At 43.4% G+C, this 16,962-nt stretch overlaps 1 protein-coding gene across 2 annotated transcripts in view; it reads right to left on the reverse strand.

Annotated features, from left to right (window-relative positions):
* Positions 1–8,011: 8,011 nt before the first annotated feature.
* The window catches only part of SH3BGR (SH3 domain binding glutamate rich protein), a 110,052-nt gene continuing 101,101 nt past the window's right edge, over positions 8,012–16,962 (reverse strand). For both annotated transcript variants that reach the window (XM_068270371.1, XM_068270372.1), the window contains exons 6-7: positions 15,022–15,130; positions 8,012–8,289 (exon numbers count right to left, since the gene is read on the reverse strand). In XM_068270371.1, coding sequence (XP_068126472.1) covers positions 15,053–15,130 — 78 coding nt within the window. In that variant the 3' untranslated portion in view covers positions 8,012–8,289; positions 15,022–15,052. The remainder of the gene's footprint in view (positions 8,290–15,021; positions 15,131–16,962) is intronic.

Here is a 16,962-nt window from a genome sequence, read left to right on the forward strand (position 1 = left end):
AGTTTTTTCACCAACACTGGTGGATCAAGCGGTTCTAACAGTTCTGTGGGTGCCAAGGTGCTGGAACAAAATCTGAGGAGATTATGTGAGAGAGAGGTGGGAGTCTTTTGGACGGTCACTACCTTGGAGAGGTACAAGGGAGAGCAATTGGTGGCCAGGGGCTTTAGGAGGTATCAGGAACCCTCCGAATATAAACAGGATCCGAAGTTTGTCGAAGCTTGGAAGCAAGAATTTTTGGAACATTCAGCTCGTCTACAAGACATTGTTCTAAATAGAAGCAGGATTGAACTTAATCTACTCACCAGTGCTATTTCAGAAAATAAAACAGAGTTCAGTAAGCTAGTATCTGAAGAACACTTTAAAAACTCAGTTGACAAAATCGATAAAAAGCTAGCAACAGTACAAGATAATATTAAAGCACGAAAGCTACAAAAATTCCTTCGTGATAAAGAAGACTATAAGTTTGGAAGAATCTTTTCCTGGGCACAACTTTACGGTTCCAAACCCAAGGCGAAACCTAATTCACCTAAACAACCAAGGGGTTACTGGACCACTGATTCTGAGTCAAGTGGGGAAGACGTCCCTAATCCGCGCCCCAAGCATACCCCAAAGAAGAAAAAACCTCAAACCAATCCAGCTGGTGCCCCTTTAGGCGGCGCATCAGGAGAGGAAGAGGGAGAAAAGGGCAGAAGGGTGACCTGGGAAGACAAATCGAGAGGAAAAAACAAGAAGAGGAAAGTAACCTACTAGAAACCATGCCTTCTAACATCAAGACCAGTGTGGTAAATCTGACCACTGTAGAATTACCAGATGGGGTGGAAAGCTTACTCAACAAAGGCCTGAACTTTTCTTTGACACAACAATTCGACTACTCTCGATTCAAGGTGGATCTTTATAAGGGAATCAGGAAACTGAATATCCAACATTATTTTGGAAAAATGAAGGCAGAGCAGCCCCTGTCCTTAAAAAACCCAGAAGAATTTGATATGAAATCAGTAGGAACACTTGGTTTCAGCACTATGGGCTCATGGAAGGAGACACAACTTGAAGAAATCACAGCTCTGAATGAACTTCTGGTTGATTCAGCATTGGTTGCTGTACCAATGACTGAAGATATTAAATTTAAACCATGCAAATCGATTATGCCTTTTCCCACTCAAGCAGGTTCCTGTATTGACCACTTTGAAAAACAAGTAGACAATGATATCAAGGCCTTGATCTACCCCACAGTAACTCCCAATCTATCCCCTGTTGAAAGTAATGCTTTGCGGTGGCTGAGAAATCGTCCTGATCTCACCATCCGCAAAGCTGATAAAGGGGGATCAGTGGTAATTCTTTCCACTGAGAAATATAAGATAGAAGCCATGAGACAATTGTCCGATACCTCTACCTACAAACCTCTTAAAAAAGACCCCACTATGAGCTACCACTCTGCCCTAAGATCACTTCTTAGAAGAGGGGTTGAAAAAGGCTTTTTGACCTCAGCCTTGGCAAACAACCTTCTCCCTACCTTCCCAGTCAAGCCTGTTTGGTATTGCCTTCCGAAAATACATAAGTCCCTGACCGATCCCCCAGGCCGACCAATTGTCTCAGGCCTGGGGGCGGTCACGGAAAGGCTGTCACGATACCTGGACCACATCCTCCGACCTTTGCTGCATTATATCCCCTCACACCTCAGCGATACTATTGATGTTTTAGAGGGCCTGGAGTCCTCATCGTGGTGCAGAGGGGATCTGCTGGTGACTATTGATGTAACCAGTCTCTACAGCAGAATTCCACACACAGATGGCATTGGTGCTGTGAGGATGTACCTTGACAGAGAGTCCAACAAGGAGGCTTCTCACAACGCATTTGTGTGTGAATGTCTGGAGTTTATCCTTACTCACAATGCCTTTATGTTTGGGGACACTTGGTACCAGCAGGTCTCAGGTACGGCGATGGGGACCCCAGTAGCTTGTACCTATGCCAATTTGTTCTTGGGAGCCTGGGAAGAAATTTATATTCATTCCCCCAATAATCCTTTCCGCTCGGCTCTGAGGATGTGGTCCAGGTATGTGGATGACATCCTGACCTTTTGGTCGGGAGATATTCCACTCTTGCAGTGCTTTTTAGAATATCTAAATCACAACGAGGTCAATATGCTCTTCACAATGGAATGGTCAACAGAAAGCATTTGCTTTCTTGATCTGGAGTTGACCGTTACAGAAGAAGGCATATTGACAAAGAGTTACCGAAAACCCACTGCTTCCAATACCATTCTGCACCGCAAGAGTTACCACCCACAACATGTAACAGATTCTCTCCCCTATGGTCAGTTTCTGCGACTGCGCAGAAATAACACCACGCTCCAGGATTTCCTTAACCAAGCTGAAAATCTAAAACAGAGGCTTCTGAACCGAGGCTATGATGAAAACAAACTTAACCTAGCCATTAAAAAAGCTCTTGATAGAGATAGATCTGACCTTATAAAAAGGAAAAAGCGAGTCAAGTCCACTAAGGGAACAGGAGTCTTCTCTTTTGACTTTTCACCCATGGCCAGTCAGATCAAATGGGCTTTTAGTAGGAACTGGTCCCTACTTTTAGAAGATCCACTCCTGAAAGAATCCTTACCCTCTCAACCTTTAATCGCTTTTAAGAGAGCACCAACTATTGGTGACCTTTTGGTACACAGCGACTTTCGCGAGCATCCACAGCGCACTTGGCTGAATGATCTCACCTCATCTGGTAATCATAAATGTGGCTTTTGTAAAGCCTGCCAGTTTATGAAAACCGGTAAGTCTTACACTTTAGGTTCGATCCATCATAACGTTTCTTTTTTTGCCACATGCAGAACCAAATTTGTGGTTTATGCTTTGTGGTGTCCATGCAAACGTTTTTACGTCGGCAAAACCACCAGAATGGTGAAGGAACGCGTCTTGGAACACGTTCGCCTGCTTCCCAAAAACAAAGGTTGCCCAAGGATCGTCGAGCATATGTCGACTTTCCATCAAAGCAACCCCAATCTTTTGTCTTATGCATGTATCGACATTTGCAATACTCCTCGCAGAGGAGGCGATAGAAAAAAACTCTTGCTCAGACAAGAAGCGCTCTGGATCCTACGCACGGATGCTATGGGTCCTTTGGGTCTAAATGACTACGTAGATCTTGCATGCTTCCTTGATCCTTAGTTTCTCTCCGTGTTCCTGGTTGGGGATCCTTTGTGCCCCCACCCCTGGCCGCCACTTGTTGCCCTTTCATCCCCAGCACGGCAATTTACATCCTTTGATATAATTATTCCTAATCGCCCTTCGATGAGCATTATTAAATATTTAAATTCATTGATATGTTTCTTTATTTTAGATGGATGCCGTGTTGGGACTGAATCAATTACCTCTCTTTGGAATACTGTCCACTGCTCCCACTTCTACTCTCTCTAGTGTACCCACCTCTTTTATATCACCCCTCCCTCTTGCTCACTTTCACACCTTTGGGTTCACTATTCCTCTATTCACCCAATCCCCCTCCGGTGCTATCAACTCTCCTTCCTTGCCCCACAAGATATTGCCATAATACTCTAAGGCTAATAAGCCTGATATGAGATAATTTTCCATATCTAGTCCTGCTAGGCCTTTGCCATATCTTGCCTACTGATGGCTGTTTACCCTGGGCCTTTCTCTGCTCGCCTTTGACGAGCGGGTGGGCTAAGGGTTTTTTATTGCAACCACCGGTACGCATGACTTGAGCAACGTACAGTAGCTCCATGCGATGCAGGTACTTTTTTGCATGCTATTTGGATAGCACGTGCTTGCGTCATTTTTGACGCTTGTGCGCGTCGTTCTTACGCATTTACGCGTTTCTTCATGCGGCATATCCGCGTTCTGGGAGCGTTGTGCGAGCTGTGGGTATGATGAGTCCGCGTGCGCTTACGTCATTTTTGACGCGTACACGCGGCCTTTGCATGCGTACCATTTGCGTTCCACAATGCTCTCAGGTCATAGGGCATGAGTTTTGCAACTTCCGGAGGGGGCGTGGCTTATAACGGCGGACCGGAAGTGCTGTTTACTGCACTTTTAAAAACGCTCCGCTGCCTTTCCAGCACTGTTGCACATTTCACCTTTGAGAAAGCCTGGCGCAAGCCATGCGAAACGGTCGTTAGGCCGTGCACCTCTTGGCACCCACCTCCGCCACCTCCCACCAGCACCCAGCTAAGTATCAAGATACCATGTTGGTTTGTGTCTTTCACTGCTTGATCAAATTGTTGTTTATCAAGTTTTGCTGATGCACTATATACCCACTTGATGCGATACTATTTTTTGAACATTAAACACTATAGTGCCAGACTTCCTTCTATGCCTTTTTTCATTGCTGCAGAACCGTTTCCCTTGCCGGTCTTGAGCACATAGTGTACTGGGTATCTGTTGTTGATTTTGGCTTTATAGCTCTGAGTGCCTGCCAGCTCTCCCACACACTTATACTGACTACTTTTGCAGCTCTTGTAGAGCTCCAGTTATGCGTAGTCAATGATGAGTTCTGGTTAGATACTATTACAGTCACAGAGACTTCTAAGTCTGAGTCCAAGTCTTCTTTTGAAAGACCAGTACTTGTGACCACTACTCGTGATGATTCTCTGCCCGGTCCTGGTTTTGGTCTTGTCGTGATGGACTCTGAGGTTGGCAGTTCCTCGTCATGTCCTGAGGTTTCTCTTGTGCTAGTGTACCCCGATGCGCTCTGTGAGCCAGAATGCCCAAGTGTGTCTCAGTTACCAGCATGCTCAGATGCTTCCTTGGTGGAGACATGTTCTGATATTGCCTGCCTGCCTGCCTGCCCAGAAGTGGTCCCTGAAAGCCCTAATCTTGAGGATTGTCCTGGTAATCCTGAATCCGAAATTGTCATAGGTTCCATAGGGGTTCTTGATAGTTCTCCATGTGAGCCTGCTGAGCATTCTGGCCTCTTGGGATCTCTGCGGAGCTTCAAAGTGTTCTGGGAGATTCTGGGAGAAATTTTTGTTGGTACCCTGGATGGGATCAACAGTGGCTTCTCTGTTGAAAGGGACACTTCGAATAGGTATTGTGGCAAGTTTGGTAATTTTGGACGGTCCCTGGAAGGTGGTGGGTATTGCTCGGAGAGTTTCGATGGGTTCTTCTCTGGCATTCGCGGTTCTGATGGGTGTAACACTGAGACTTGTAGTACTGATGGGCATGTTTCAGTAGGTCCTGCTTCCGATGAGTTCAGTATCGGAGGATTGACTCTGGAATTGGGCCTTGTCGGGCTGCCCCGGCCTTCATGAGTGTTCAATCAGACTGTTTTGTTGGAAATATCAGTTTTGAGGGACGTCTGGAATCCGTCCCTAGAGGGGGGGGGTACTGTAATGATCTGCTCAGCTGTCTGCACAGGCAGACAGCTTTTTGACCATTCTTTAGGTCTGAGTGTTGCAGGTCTCTGGAAAAGAGACCTGTCTTCACTCTGCAAGTTGCAGAGTTGCTCTGCTGGTGAGGAATTTGCATCCACTTGTCATGCAAATTGCTTAGCTGCTTCCTTTGATGGCTTGCAGTATAAATGCCATTTCCTCCCAGAATTCCCGGCTGGTCATGATGGTTTGTTCCTGCTAACTTGCCTGGAGTCTCAGCCCTCTGCTCATTGTTGGCTATTATTGCTAGCTTAGAGTAGATACCTTTTGGGAGTGCTCCTTGCATTCCTGTTTAGTGCAGTCAGGATTGTGTATATTCGTACTGCCTATTCTGTCGTGTCTTGTTCTTGCAACTGCGCTGTCGCCAGCGGTTGGCGGTAGCGAATCGTTCTGTCTTTCCTTTGCGATTGTTCTGTCGCCGGCGGCGGACAGAGGACCACTCTATTTGTTTGGATCGCACTCGCTCTTGCGGAAGAGCAGTGGACCCTTTCAGTTCTGTTCCCGTGTACGGATTGCACTCGCTCTTGCGGGAGAGTAGTGGATCCTATCTGTCCTATTCCTGTGTACGGATCGCATTCGCTCTTGCGGAAGAGCAGTGGATTCTTTCAGTCCTGTTCCTGTGTACGGATCGCACTCGCTCTTGCGGAAGAGCAGTGGATGCAATCTGACTTGTTCCTGTTGTCTGTTTGTCTGGAGCAAACGCTTGCTGTTGCCTGAGGTAAGGCAGCCAATTAGCAAGCGTTTCTGTTGTTTGTTTGTTTGTGTTTCTAGGTTCATTTGATAGTTAGGGTTGGCGTGTTTTGTCTCTGTTGAGCTTCTTGAGCGGAGACCGTGCCATTAACGTGTTTTGTCGCTGTTGCGCTTTTCGTGCAGCGACCACGTTTAGATAGCACGTTTGTTATTTTCTTTGGCGTTTTGATCATTATTGTTTACTGTGCCTTTGTTACTATGTCTATGCTCTGTCTTTACTCAGTCTTGTGTCGCTGTTAGCAATCACCATTCGTGCGATTGCTTTCCCACTTGGTTTTCGCTCTTGTGTGTTCACCGTCGCCAGGTGGCGACTAGATTGGTGGACATACATACATTCTATCTCTGTGCTTACTCAGTCTTGTGTCGCTGTTAGCAATCGCTATTTCTTGCGATTGCTTTACCACTTGATCCTCATTGTTGTGTGTTCACCGTCGCCGGGTGGCGACTGGATTGGTGGACATACAGTACATACATTCTGTCTCTGTGCTCACTCTCTTTCACTAGGGGCTATCTTGCCCTGTATTGCTTCCTCTCATACAATTCCTGTCTGGCGTCTGTGGCAGTGCAGAGGCTTTATTTCTCTGCACTCCACAGCTCCACCTGCCGGTGGGAATTCTCCCTCTACAGGTGCATTGCACCACAGCTGGGTTCTGTTATTCAGACGTTTGTGGAGGATTTCCGTAGTGTCGGCGCACATCTTGTGCGCTGACCACGGAGATAATTCCGCAATCGTTACAGCTGACCTTTATAACTATATACGAAGGTGTCTTCTGATGCAAGAGAGAATCATTTTTTGGGGGGCCTCTGATTATACATGGACTTTGTATGTTCTCCTATGTGGTGTGATCAGCACCCATGCAAGTATAGAAGTGAAGTGTCCAGACCTGGCCGTTCTTCAAGTGAACCTCCAGACTAAAAATCTACTCAGCTGCACTGAAAAGGATTGCTATTTCTTTAACAGTTTCAGCATCAGAACTTTGTTTTTCATACCCAACCCTCATTTTTAGCTACACAGAAGAAAACTGCTCGGGCATTTTTCTCCTGATGCCGTGCAAAGAATGATGGGATTTCTGATGTTGTTGTTCACCTTCTGCTGCTTTGGCGCAAATTTATTTTTTGAAATTTTGAATTTGAAATGTGAAGCCTAGCGTGCGCAGCTGGGAGAGATGATCAGGCCACAGGACAGTTGGAACTGTGTCTCCAGCTCCCTGTCACCTCCTTTCAACCAAAAAGAGGGCTGCCTGCCTGCCCCCATGAAACAGATGGCTGCCCCCATGAAATCACAAACCACTTTTAAAACAGGGTGGGTAAGAGATTATATTACCTATCTATTTTAATTAGCATAACTAATGTAACTTAATGACAGTATGTTTGTTTAGACTGAACTTCCCATTTCTGTACCTCTTGAATGGTAATGCATGATTCCACAAAATGGGTCAGCGCCTCCAACAATTATAGCTCTCTCACATGTAAGCTGGCAGCAGCCCTGCACAGTTTGACACATTTTATGGACTTTTAAATGGATACCTAATAAAGAGAGCTATATTTTACATGTGAGAGAACTACGGTATAATTGTTGGAGGTGCCGAACCATTCTGTAGAATGGTGCCCGCAGTGCAGACATGAAGCATTAGTCTACGTGACGTGACTTGTTCAATTCTCACTGTGCAAGCACATAAAAAATGTTGGTATTATATACAGTAAATATGTGTTAATTATCATACTAATCCACAGTACTTATGTTTTTACTGGTGTGTGAGATATAATACCATGATCAGACAGATTTTTCTTCTGCTCTTTAGCGTTAGCTGCATTTGTCCATCCTTTCATTACAAAATAAGCTAAAGAAAACAGGAAGTGACATCACATCTGAGCTTCTGTGAAAAAGAATACAAGTTTTATTTCAAACTTTATTACAAACTGTGATCGCAATATCCGGGTGGCGATAATTCCCGAGGATATTCAGTGCAAAGTCTACCATGTCCAGTCATTCATATGGGAAAAGGGACATAAAGTGCCGAAATAAAGGGCTTAGAAGAGAATTTGGAGTCTTCATGAGGAGTGCCAACTTGTATGGTTCTCAAGTATGCTTCAAGGGGACAAATCACAGTGGAGTGACTGAGTGCCAATCGCGTGAAACCAGCTTAAACAGTCTGAAAGGAAAAAAGAACCAATGAGATTGTACTTTACAAGAAAAGTTAGATAATAATTGCCAGCATTCTTCAGCTAAACCTGTAACTATTCAGAGGAAACAATATTTCACATTTTAAGAATTAAGAATCAAGTATGTACTTTATCTTTTTTCATACCTCCCAACATTTTGAGAGAAGAAGGAAGGACACTTTAAGACACGCCCTTGCCACACCTCTAATCACGCCCCCACCACACCCCTCGTCATGCATATCACAAAGAATTCCAAAGCAAAAGATGCAGTTTTATCATTCAAAACACACTAGTCCTCTTTATTATCATTAAAGGGGCACTATGGCAAAAAAAATGTAAAATGTAAAATATGTGCAAACATAACCAAATAAGAAGTACGTTTTTTCCAGAGTAAAATGAGCCATAGAATACTTTTCTCCTATGTTGCTGTCACTTACAGTAGGTAGTAGTAATCTGACAGAAGTGACAGGTTTTGGACTAGTCCATCTCTTCATAGGGGATTCTCAGCAAGGCTTTTATTCTTTATAAAGATATTTCCTAAAAAGGATTTAAACAATGATGCTGGCCAGCCTCCTTGCTCGCTACACAGTTTTTTTGGTAGCTGGACAGAGCAACTGCCATTCACTAAGTGCTTTTGAAAATAAATAAAGCACAGAATCCCCTATGAAGAGATGGACTAGTCCAAAACCTGTCACTTCTGTCAGATTTCTACTACCTACTGAAAGTGACAGCAACATAGGAGAAAAGCAATTTATGGCTCATTTTACTCTGGAAAAAATGTACTTCTTATTTATATATGTTTGCACATATTTTACATTTTACAATTTTTCGCCATAGTGCCCCTTTAATTTTCCTTCATTTTAACATTTAGAATAATATATCAATTTAAATGATGGGAATAAAGTTTAGAGTCAGTTAAACACATTTTTAGCAGAAAAAATAAAAATATTCACTTAGACCTGTACATCAATCTGCAAGAGGGACACATGAGGGGGAAAGAGGGACAGGGGGTTTGGTTCCCAAAGAGGGACTGTCACTCTGAAAGAGGGACAGTTTGGAGCTATGCCTTTTTAGTTCAACTCCTAACAGTCTGCACACAAACACAGAAAAAACTTTTTTCGACAAGGCATTGCATCATTGAAAGCTAGGACATAATGGACCGGAATTGCCAAGGACAATATGCCTGCAGGGGCTTAACTAAGGTGCATGCCTTCAATCCACAAAAATGTAGTGGGGACCATATTTAAAAAAAAAATCTGCCCTCTGCAAGTGTGGCCTCCTTATGTGACTCCCAACTTAAAGTGGACCTGAACTTTTGCTCAGGACTGAAGAAATACATAGAGGAATGCCCCCTGTATGTATTTAGAGATTTTAGCCTCTTTAATTCCCCCTCATTTGTGTCTAATCACAAGTTGTAATCTGATTTATCCCCTGTGTTACATGACTGCCAAAAGCAGAGATGGCAGATAAGGCCATTTGAAAGCACAGGAGGTTAACAATATGTCTGCTTCCATGAATCAGGAAGTAGAAACAGTGCAGATCTATTTTAGGATTTGTATCAGCTGTAACAAAGAAATGTTTTTTGTTTAAAGGTCATTATGCTATTGCGTATGTTTTAGAGCAGAGAGGACATTCTGAGTTCAGGTCCACTTTAATGAGAGCAACACAGCATGCACATACATATGTTGCCAGGGCCCTGCTGCCTCCTTTTTACTCTGCAGCACGGCAACATACACTGGCTTTCCTCCATAGGGCTGTGGTGTCACATGACATGAAAAGGGGCCTTGCAGAGGAACACTGGCATACGCTGATACACTGCAGAGTGAAGAGGAGGGAGCCAAGCTGTGCCAATGTGTTTATGTGCATACTGTGCTGCTCTGCATAGAGAGGGGATATAATGACCGCCCCCCTCCCTTTAGCCCCCAGACTCATCCACTGATTACTAGCAAACTTTGGCACTCCTATTTCTCAGATGCTGTCAGCCACAAGAGTGACATTATTTTGGAAACTTACAGCAGTGTGTCCAACTACTCTGTGGGATTTGTATGTCCTAACTGGTTTGGTTGCTCTTCGGAAAAATGTGTAGTTATGATCAACAAGGGGTTTGGAAAAACCATAAATTGCCTGAACTAATAATGGCCTCCATGAGGGTCGAGATGCAGAATGGGAGTAAAGAAGGCACCCCAATAAGTCTAAAATATTTAAAAACAGTTTAAGGTAAGAGGTACTTGTCACAGACGAACCTTAAAGAAACAAAATCAATCGGTTTTCTAATTTTGATTTACGGTACAATCCAGATTGCATGTCTAGGAGTAGCAGAGAGCAAAAGCCTTGGGACTACCCTATTCAAGTGACTGCCATCTTCTCTTCTGGGGTGACAATGTTTTTTTCTTTCATTACCTAGCAGTTAGGTGTGAACTCTAACATGAAAAGAATCTTCCTTCAGCAGGCAGCTCACACAGAGGTGTGAACACCGACTTGAAAAGAAACATTTGGTAATACACTGCAGAAGCAAACTTTCAGCTCACCATGGGGGCAGCCAGATTGGAAGCAAGAGTCCTGGCTATATTTAATATCTATACTTTCTTATTTTGTCCTTTAAAGAGATACTGTACTTGTGATCTATATGAACCGTATATCATTTTACTGCTAACGTCTGACCGAGCATTCTCATATTTCATTTATGAAGCTGACATAACCAGCCCCCAGTTATTAAACTTCTCGGCATGTAAATGTCGCACACTATTCATGTCTGGTATTAATGTGAGCCATATTCTTTGGGGATTGTGAATTTGCTATTATTATTTGTGTGCAATGAACGGGATCTGAGATATGGAAATATCATATATTTTGAATTTTAGTTCCCCCAAATGTATGGAGCCAATTCATCTTAAGGGCAGGGGCTGTACCCTGAGATCCGCCCTCAGAGCAGGTCTGTATAAAAGAAACAAAACACAGCAATTTCAGCAAAGAGTTCTCCATTTAACACCACGTATTGAAGAGCAGGTTAGTATAAAAGGAACACAGCAATTTCAGCAAAGAGTTCTCCATTTAACACCACGGATTGAAGCTAGAAAGAGAACCCACGGCTAACTTCGCTGAATTCTGAAACAAATGAACTTTGAATTTCTTGGTTTTCCACACGAAGGACATACCTCTTCCAAAAACTTTAAAGAGAACCTGAACTGGAAAGTCAAAATAAACATAAACACATCATACTTACCTTCTGTGTAGTCTACTCATTAACCTCTTTCTCCTCTCCTGTGCCCTGTTTGTCCACTGTGATCAATGGAATTCTCTGTACTCCATTTTGAAAATGGCCATTACCCCATAACACAGGAGTCAGGAACCTTTTTGGCTGAGAGAGCCATAAACACCACATATTTTAAAATATAAATCTGTGAGAGCCATACAATATGTTTCAAACTGGGACAGTGCGCATGTGCAGCAGAGGGCCATGTTGCACTGTTACCATGGTGATGTCTATACAGTTGATCCTCAGGGCAGCGGAAGTGTCAGACACATCTTCAGCTTCTTTTGGGTTTCAGCAACATCAGCAATTTCCCCGAGAGCCAGACAGGAGAAATACCGACTAACAGCGCGTACAATTAGCTAGCTGACTTGGGGGTTGATTCACTTTGTAGGACGAGATCTCCGCACTTTGGCCCAATAGACTGCCTGTTAAGTGAAAGGCAGCCTATTGGGCCAATCAAAGTGTGGGGATCTCGTCCTACAAAGTCATTGGACCTGACAGGTCCAGGGTGGGGCAATTGGAGCAGGTGTTCGTTTTGGGGTAGCGCGAGTAAGTTAGTAGTGCATCCTACAGCATTAGTGTACATACTTTGAAAATATTATATGCTCTGCCACACTAAGCTGCGTTGCTTGAGCAGTGCAGCTTAGTGAATCGACCCCTACTGATTTGTATGTGAGCCAGATGCAGCCATCAAAATAGCCACCTCTGGCTCCCGAGCCATAGGTTCCCTACCCCTGACATAACAGTTTCCTGGTCAGCACACTGTTAAACTGTAATATCACCCACTTGAGCCATAGGGAAACATAGACATTACCTTGCACATTCAGTTGTAACTGACAGCAGCGGATATATAACTGACAGCAACTGGTATATTTCAGTTTTGACAAAATATTGTCAGAACTGGAAGGGATCACTGTAAGAGGAAAATGGTGAGCTTCTGAGAGGAACTGAAGGTGTGGTTAGTATGTAATAATCATTTGCAGCTGCGTCATGTGTTTATTTTAAATAATTTTACTCAGTTCAGGTTCCCTTTAAGTATTCACTTTCTTTGGTTTTGGCTCTTTTCCGTTTACCTGTGGCTACCGTCTCCATAATTGTTACTTTTAATAATTTTCGGTATATGTTAAGAATTTTATTGCATTTACAACAAAGGACTTAGGGTAATTTTTTTAAGCACGACAGAAAGAACCCTAGCCTTTCTGAAGATTCGCTACCTGAATTATTGTATTGTCAGACCAGAGTGTTTTAACAATTTCATTCGCAGGTTTAGAATGGTCAGTGCAGGTTCTCTGTCCTTCTACAGAGGTGGTGGCAGCCTTGTACCTGAATTATTGTGTAGAAAAGTGTGTTGCTCACACGTTCCTTTCCGGCTTGTCTGTTTGTCCATTTCCACCGTTTCAGCACATCAGTTGAATCCACAAAATTGCATTGTCCATGTGTTGAAGCAGATTGGGAGGCACTGAGCAGTCCGGCCACTGGGGGGCATGTGACAGTACTTACCTCAGGAGATGAGAAATATGTTCAAGTTAAAAAAAAAAAGGTAATTTTCTTGAAGGAACACAGGACAGGACAGGAATACTTATCGTAAAACACAGTTCACTGAACTAAGGAAGAGGGTTTTATACCCATGAAATGCGTTGTCCATGTTTTTTCAATAAAATAACCTCTTCTTACATAAACTATGTCTCGTCTCCTGAGGTTCATTTCTCTTACAAGATGAAGTTTATATTTCTTCCACATGATGGCAGCAAAACACCAGTTGATAGAACTCTAAAGCCAACCCGTCAAAAGAGAAACATACAGACCACCAAGAACTTTCCACTGAAATGCTTCCATCTTGAGATAATTATTTTGACAATAAAAGTTTTGAGGTCACTGACATAAGCAGGTATGTAGCTTAGGAGTTTAGGCATTCACAAATATCAAATTATTTTAGCAGCCAAATGAATGCTAATAAAATATATGTTCCTTATGCTAAAATATGCTTGTGGGATGCTATCTATCTATCTATCTATCTATCTATCTAATTGTAGTTTCACAAGTGTTAAGCTGGCCATACACTTATAGATTTTCACCCAATGCTCCAAAACAATCAATTCCTTATTAGAAGAAATCAATTCCTACCACACACAGCATATCTATTTTCAATAGATTCCAGCAGAGAATCTACTACATATGGATGTAACCGCAGCATTCAATGTAGTGCAACGCTATGGACCATCAATCTACCACCGCTCCTGCCCCACCCCCTATAGACCTAGATTACCCTTCCTGTCCGATCAATACTTTCAATCGATATTTGGTCAAAATTTAAAGGAAGAAGTGATCAAATCTGCAGGGAATCAAATGGGAAAATTGATGTATGAGCACCTTTAAAATAACCCAGGATACACATATACTTTAGATGGTATATCCCCTGCGCACACACATATACTGGAGATGGTATACTGCGGCATACGTACATGCTGGAGATGGTATACCACCTGCATCCTCGCGTGCGCACACACACACACACACACACACACACACATATATACACACACACACACACACACACACACACACACACACACATATATATACACACACACACACACATATATATACACACACACACACACACATATGTATACACACACACACACACACATACACACATATATACACACACACATACACACACACACACATATATATACACACACACACACACACACACACATATATACACACACACACACACACACATATACACACACACATATATACACACACACACACACACACATATACACACACACACACATATATACACACACACACACACACACATATATATACACACACACACACACACACACACATATATACACACACACACACACACACACACACACATATATACACACACACACATATACACACACACACACACACACATATACACACACACACACACATATATATATACACACACACACACACACACATATATACACACACACACACACACACACATACACACACACACATATATATACACACACACACACACACATATATATACACACACACACACACACACACACATATACACACACACATATATACACACACACACACACACACACACACACCACACACACACACACACACCACACACACACACACACATATATACACACACACATATATATACACACACACACACACACACACACATATATACACACACACATATATACGCACACATATACACACACACACACACACACACACACATACACACTGCTAATTACAATTGAAAACTAATACTTATCAATATTAAACGACAAAAGAAAACTTTGCTGTCCTGATGTACAGTATGTTACAGCATTCCAAAGGCAGTGGATTTTACTTTAAAGGGTTACTGCAGTGAAAATAATTCTGCACTGCATGGGGGGCTATTCCTGTAGCATGAAGATCTCACCTGAATAATGACCCAATGACAGCGCTGACGTCTATGATTCCTCTTCCTCTGCTTCCTCTTCCTCTGCTTCCTCTTCCTCTCCCTGCTCATCATCAGCCTCCCCTCCCTCCTGGGAACAGAATTACAAGGAAATAAAGGAAGCAGTTAATGCAGGCCGCACAAACTCACTAGATCCTGATTGGGAGAGGGATAACTGGCAGCTTGGCCACATAATCCTACAGCATCCTGATTGGGAAATGGATGAGTGTCAGCTTGGCCACAAATCCCTACTGCATTCTGATTGGGAAATGGATGAGTGGCAGCTTGGCCACAAATCCCTACTGCATCCTGATTGGGAAATGGATGAGTGTCAGCTTGGCCACACAATCCTACTACATCCTGATTGGAGGAGGGACGAGTAGCAGCCTGTCAACACAGCCCTACTGCATCCTGATTGGAAGAGGGATGAGTGGCAGTTTGTCCGCACAATCCTATTACATTCTGATTGGCAGAGGGATGAGTGGCAGCTTGTCCGCACAATCCAACTGCATCCTGATTGGAAGGGATTATTTAGCATCCTGTCAATACAACCCTACTGCACCCTGATTGGATGAGGTGGTATGGATTAAAGACATAAGGCAGCACTCCACCACTAGACTCAGGTAAAAGGACGAACTCATCAGCAAAGTATAACATGGGAATTAAGGTATTTAGGATCATTTGTTAAGGATTCATTTATTCTGTACATTACATGACTAGTGGGAGAGAGAGAGGAAGGCTTTGGTGTCAAAAAACTTTCCCTGGAAAATTTAAATAGAGATAAACTAAAACTAAGACTTGGGAGGCCACTTAACATTCCTATCAGAGAGCAGTATGCCCTCACTTCATCTTTTGACTCAGTATTGTGTCTTCACTGTGGCTGGCACTGGCAGGCTGGAGATTGGAACTAGCGATGATCGGAAAGAGCAAATTCCGTTCTGCTGCAATCCGCGGATTCCGCCAGCGCTAAATTCCGTCGCTATGACATTTCCGCCGGAATTTTGCAAAATTCCGCCGGAAAAATTAAAGTAATCGCAAATGAAACCTTGTTTATGCTAAATGGTAGCCCATAGCACCTGTTGGCTATTCCCCTATTCCTTTTTCTTCCTCCTCCTCCTCCGGAGGAGGAGGATCTTGTCTTCCAGGGAATTGTAAGATGTCAAAAGCCAGCTCACATACATTGGCCAGGAATCGAACCCAGGTCTAGTGGTTGGAAAGCAGCTCTCCTCACCGCTATACCACCACCAACACTACATGCTGAAGCCAGCCTAGCATGTACCATTGTGATATATCCAAGAGAAAAATGAGCTTGCTTAGGGATTTGTAGGATGTCAAAAGCCAACTCACATACATTGGCCAGGAATCGAACCCAGACCTAATGCTTGGAAGGCAGCTGTCCACACCATTATACCACCAACACTACACACTACAATGCTACATGCTGAAGCCAGCCTAGCATGTACCATTGTGATATACCCAAGAGAAAAATTAGCTTACTTAGGGAATTGTAGCATGTCAAAACAAAAGCCAGCTCACATACATTGGCCAGGAATCGAACCCAGGCCTACCGTTTGGAAGGCAGATATCCTCACCATTATACCACCAACACTACACACTACGGTGCTACATGCTGAAGCCAGCCTAGCATGTACCATTGTGATATGGTAGGCTGGCTTTAGCATGTAGCATTGTAATGTGTAGTGTTGGTGGTATAATGGTGTGGATAGCTGCCTTCCAAGCAGTAGCCCTGGGTTTCATTCCTGGCCAATGTATGTGAGTTGGCTTTTGACATCCTACAAATCCCTAAGCAAGCTCAGTTTTCTCTTGGATATATCACAATGGTACATGCTAGGCTGGCTTCAGCATGTAGTGTTGGTGGTGGTATAGTGGTGAGGAGAGCTGCCTTCCAAGCACTAGACCTGG

The sequence above is a fragment of the Hyperolius riggenbachi genome, chromosome 2, assembly GCF_040937935.1.
Source record: "Hyperolius riggenbachi isolate aHypRig1 chromosome 2, aHypRig1.pri, whole genome shotgun sequence".
NCBI classification, from domain to species: domain Eukaryota; kingdom Metazoa; phylum Chordata; class Amphibia; order Anura; family Hyperoliidae; genus Hyperolius; species Hyperolius riggenbachi.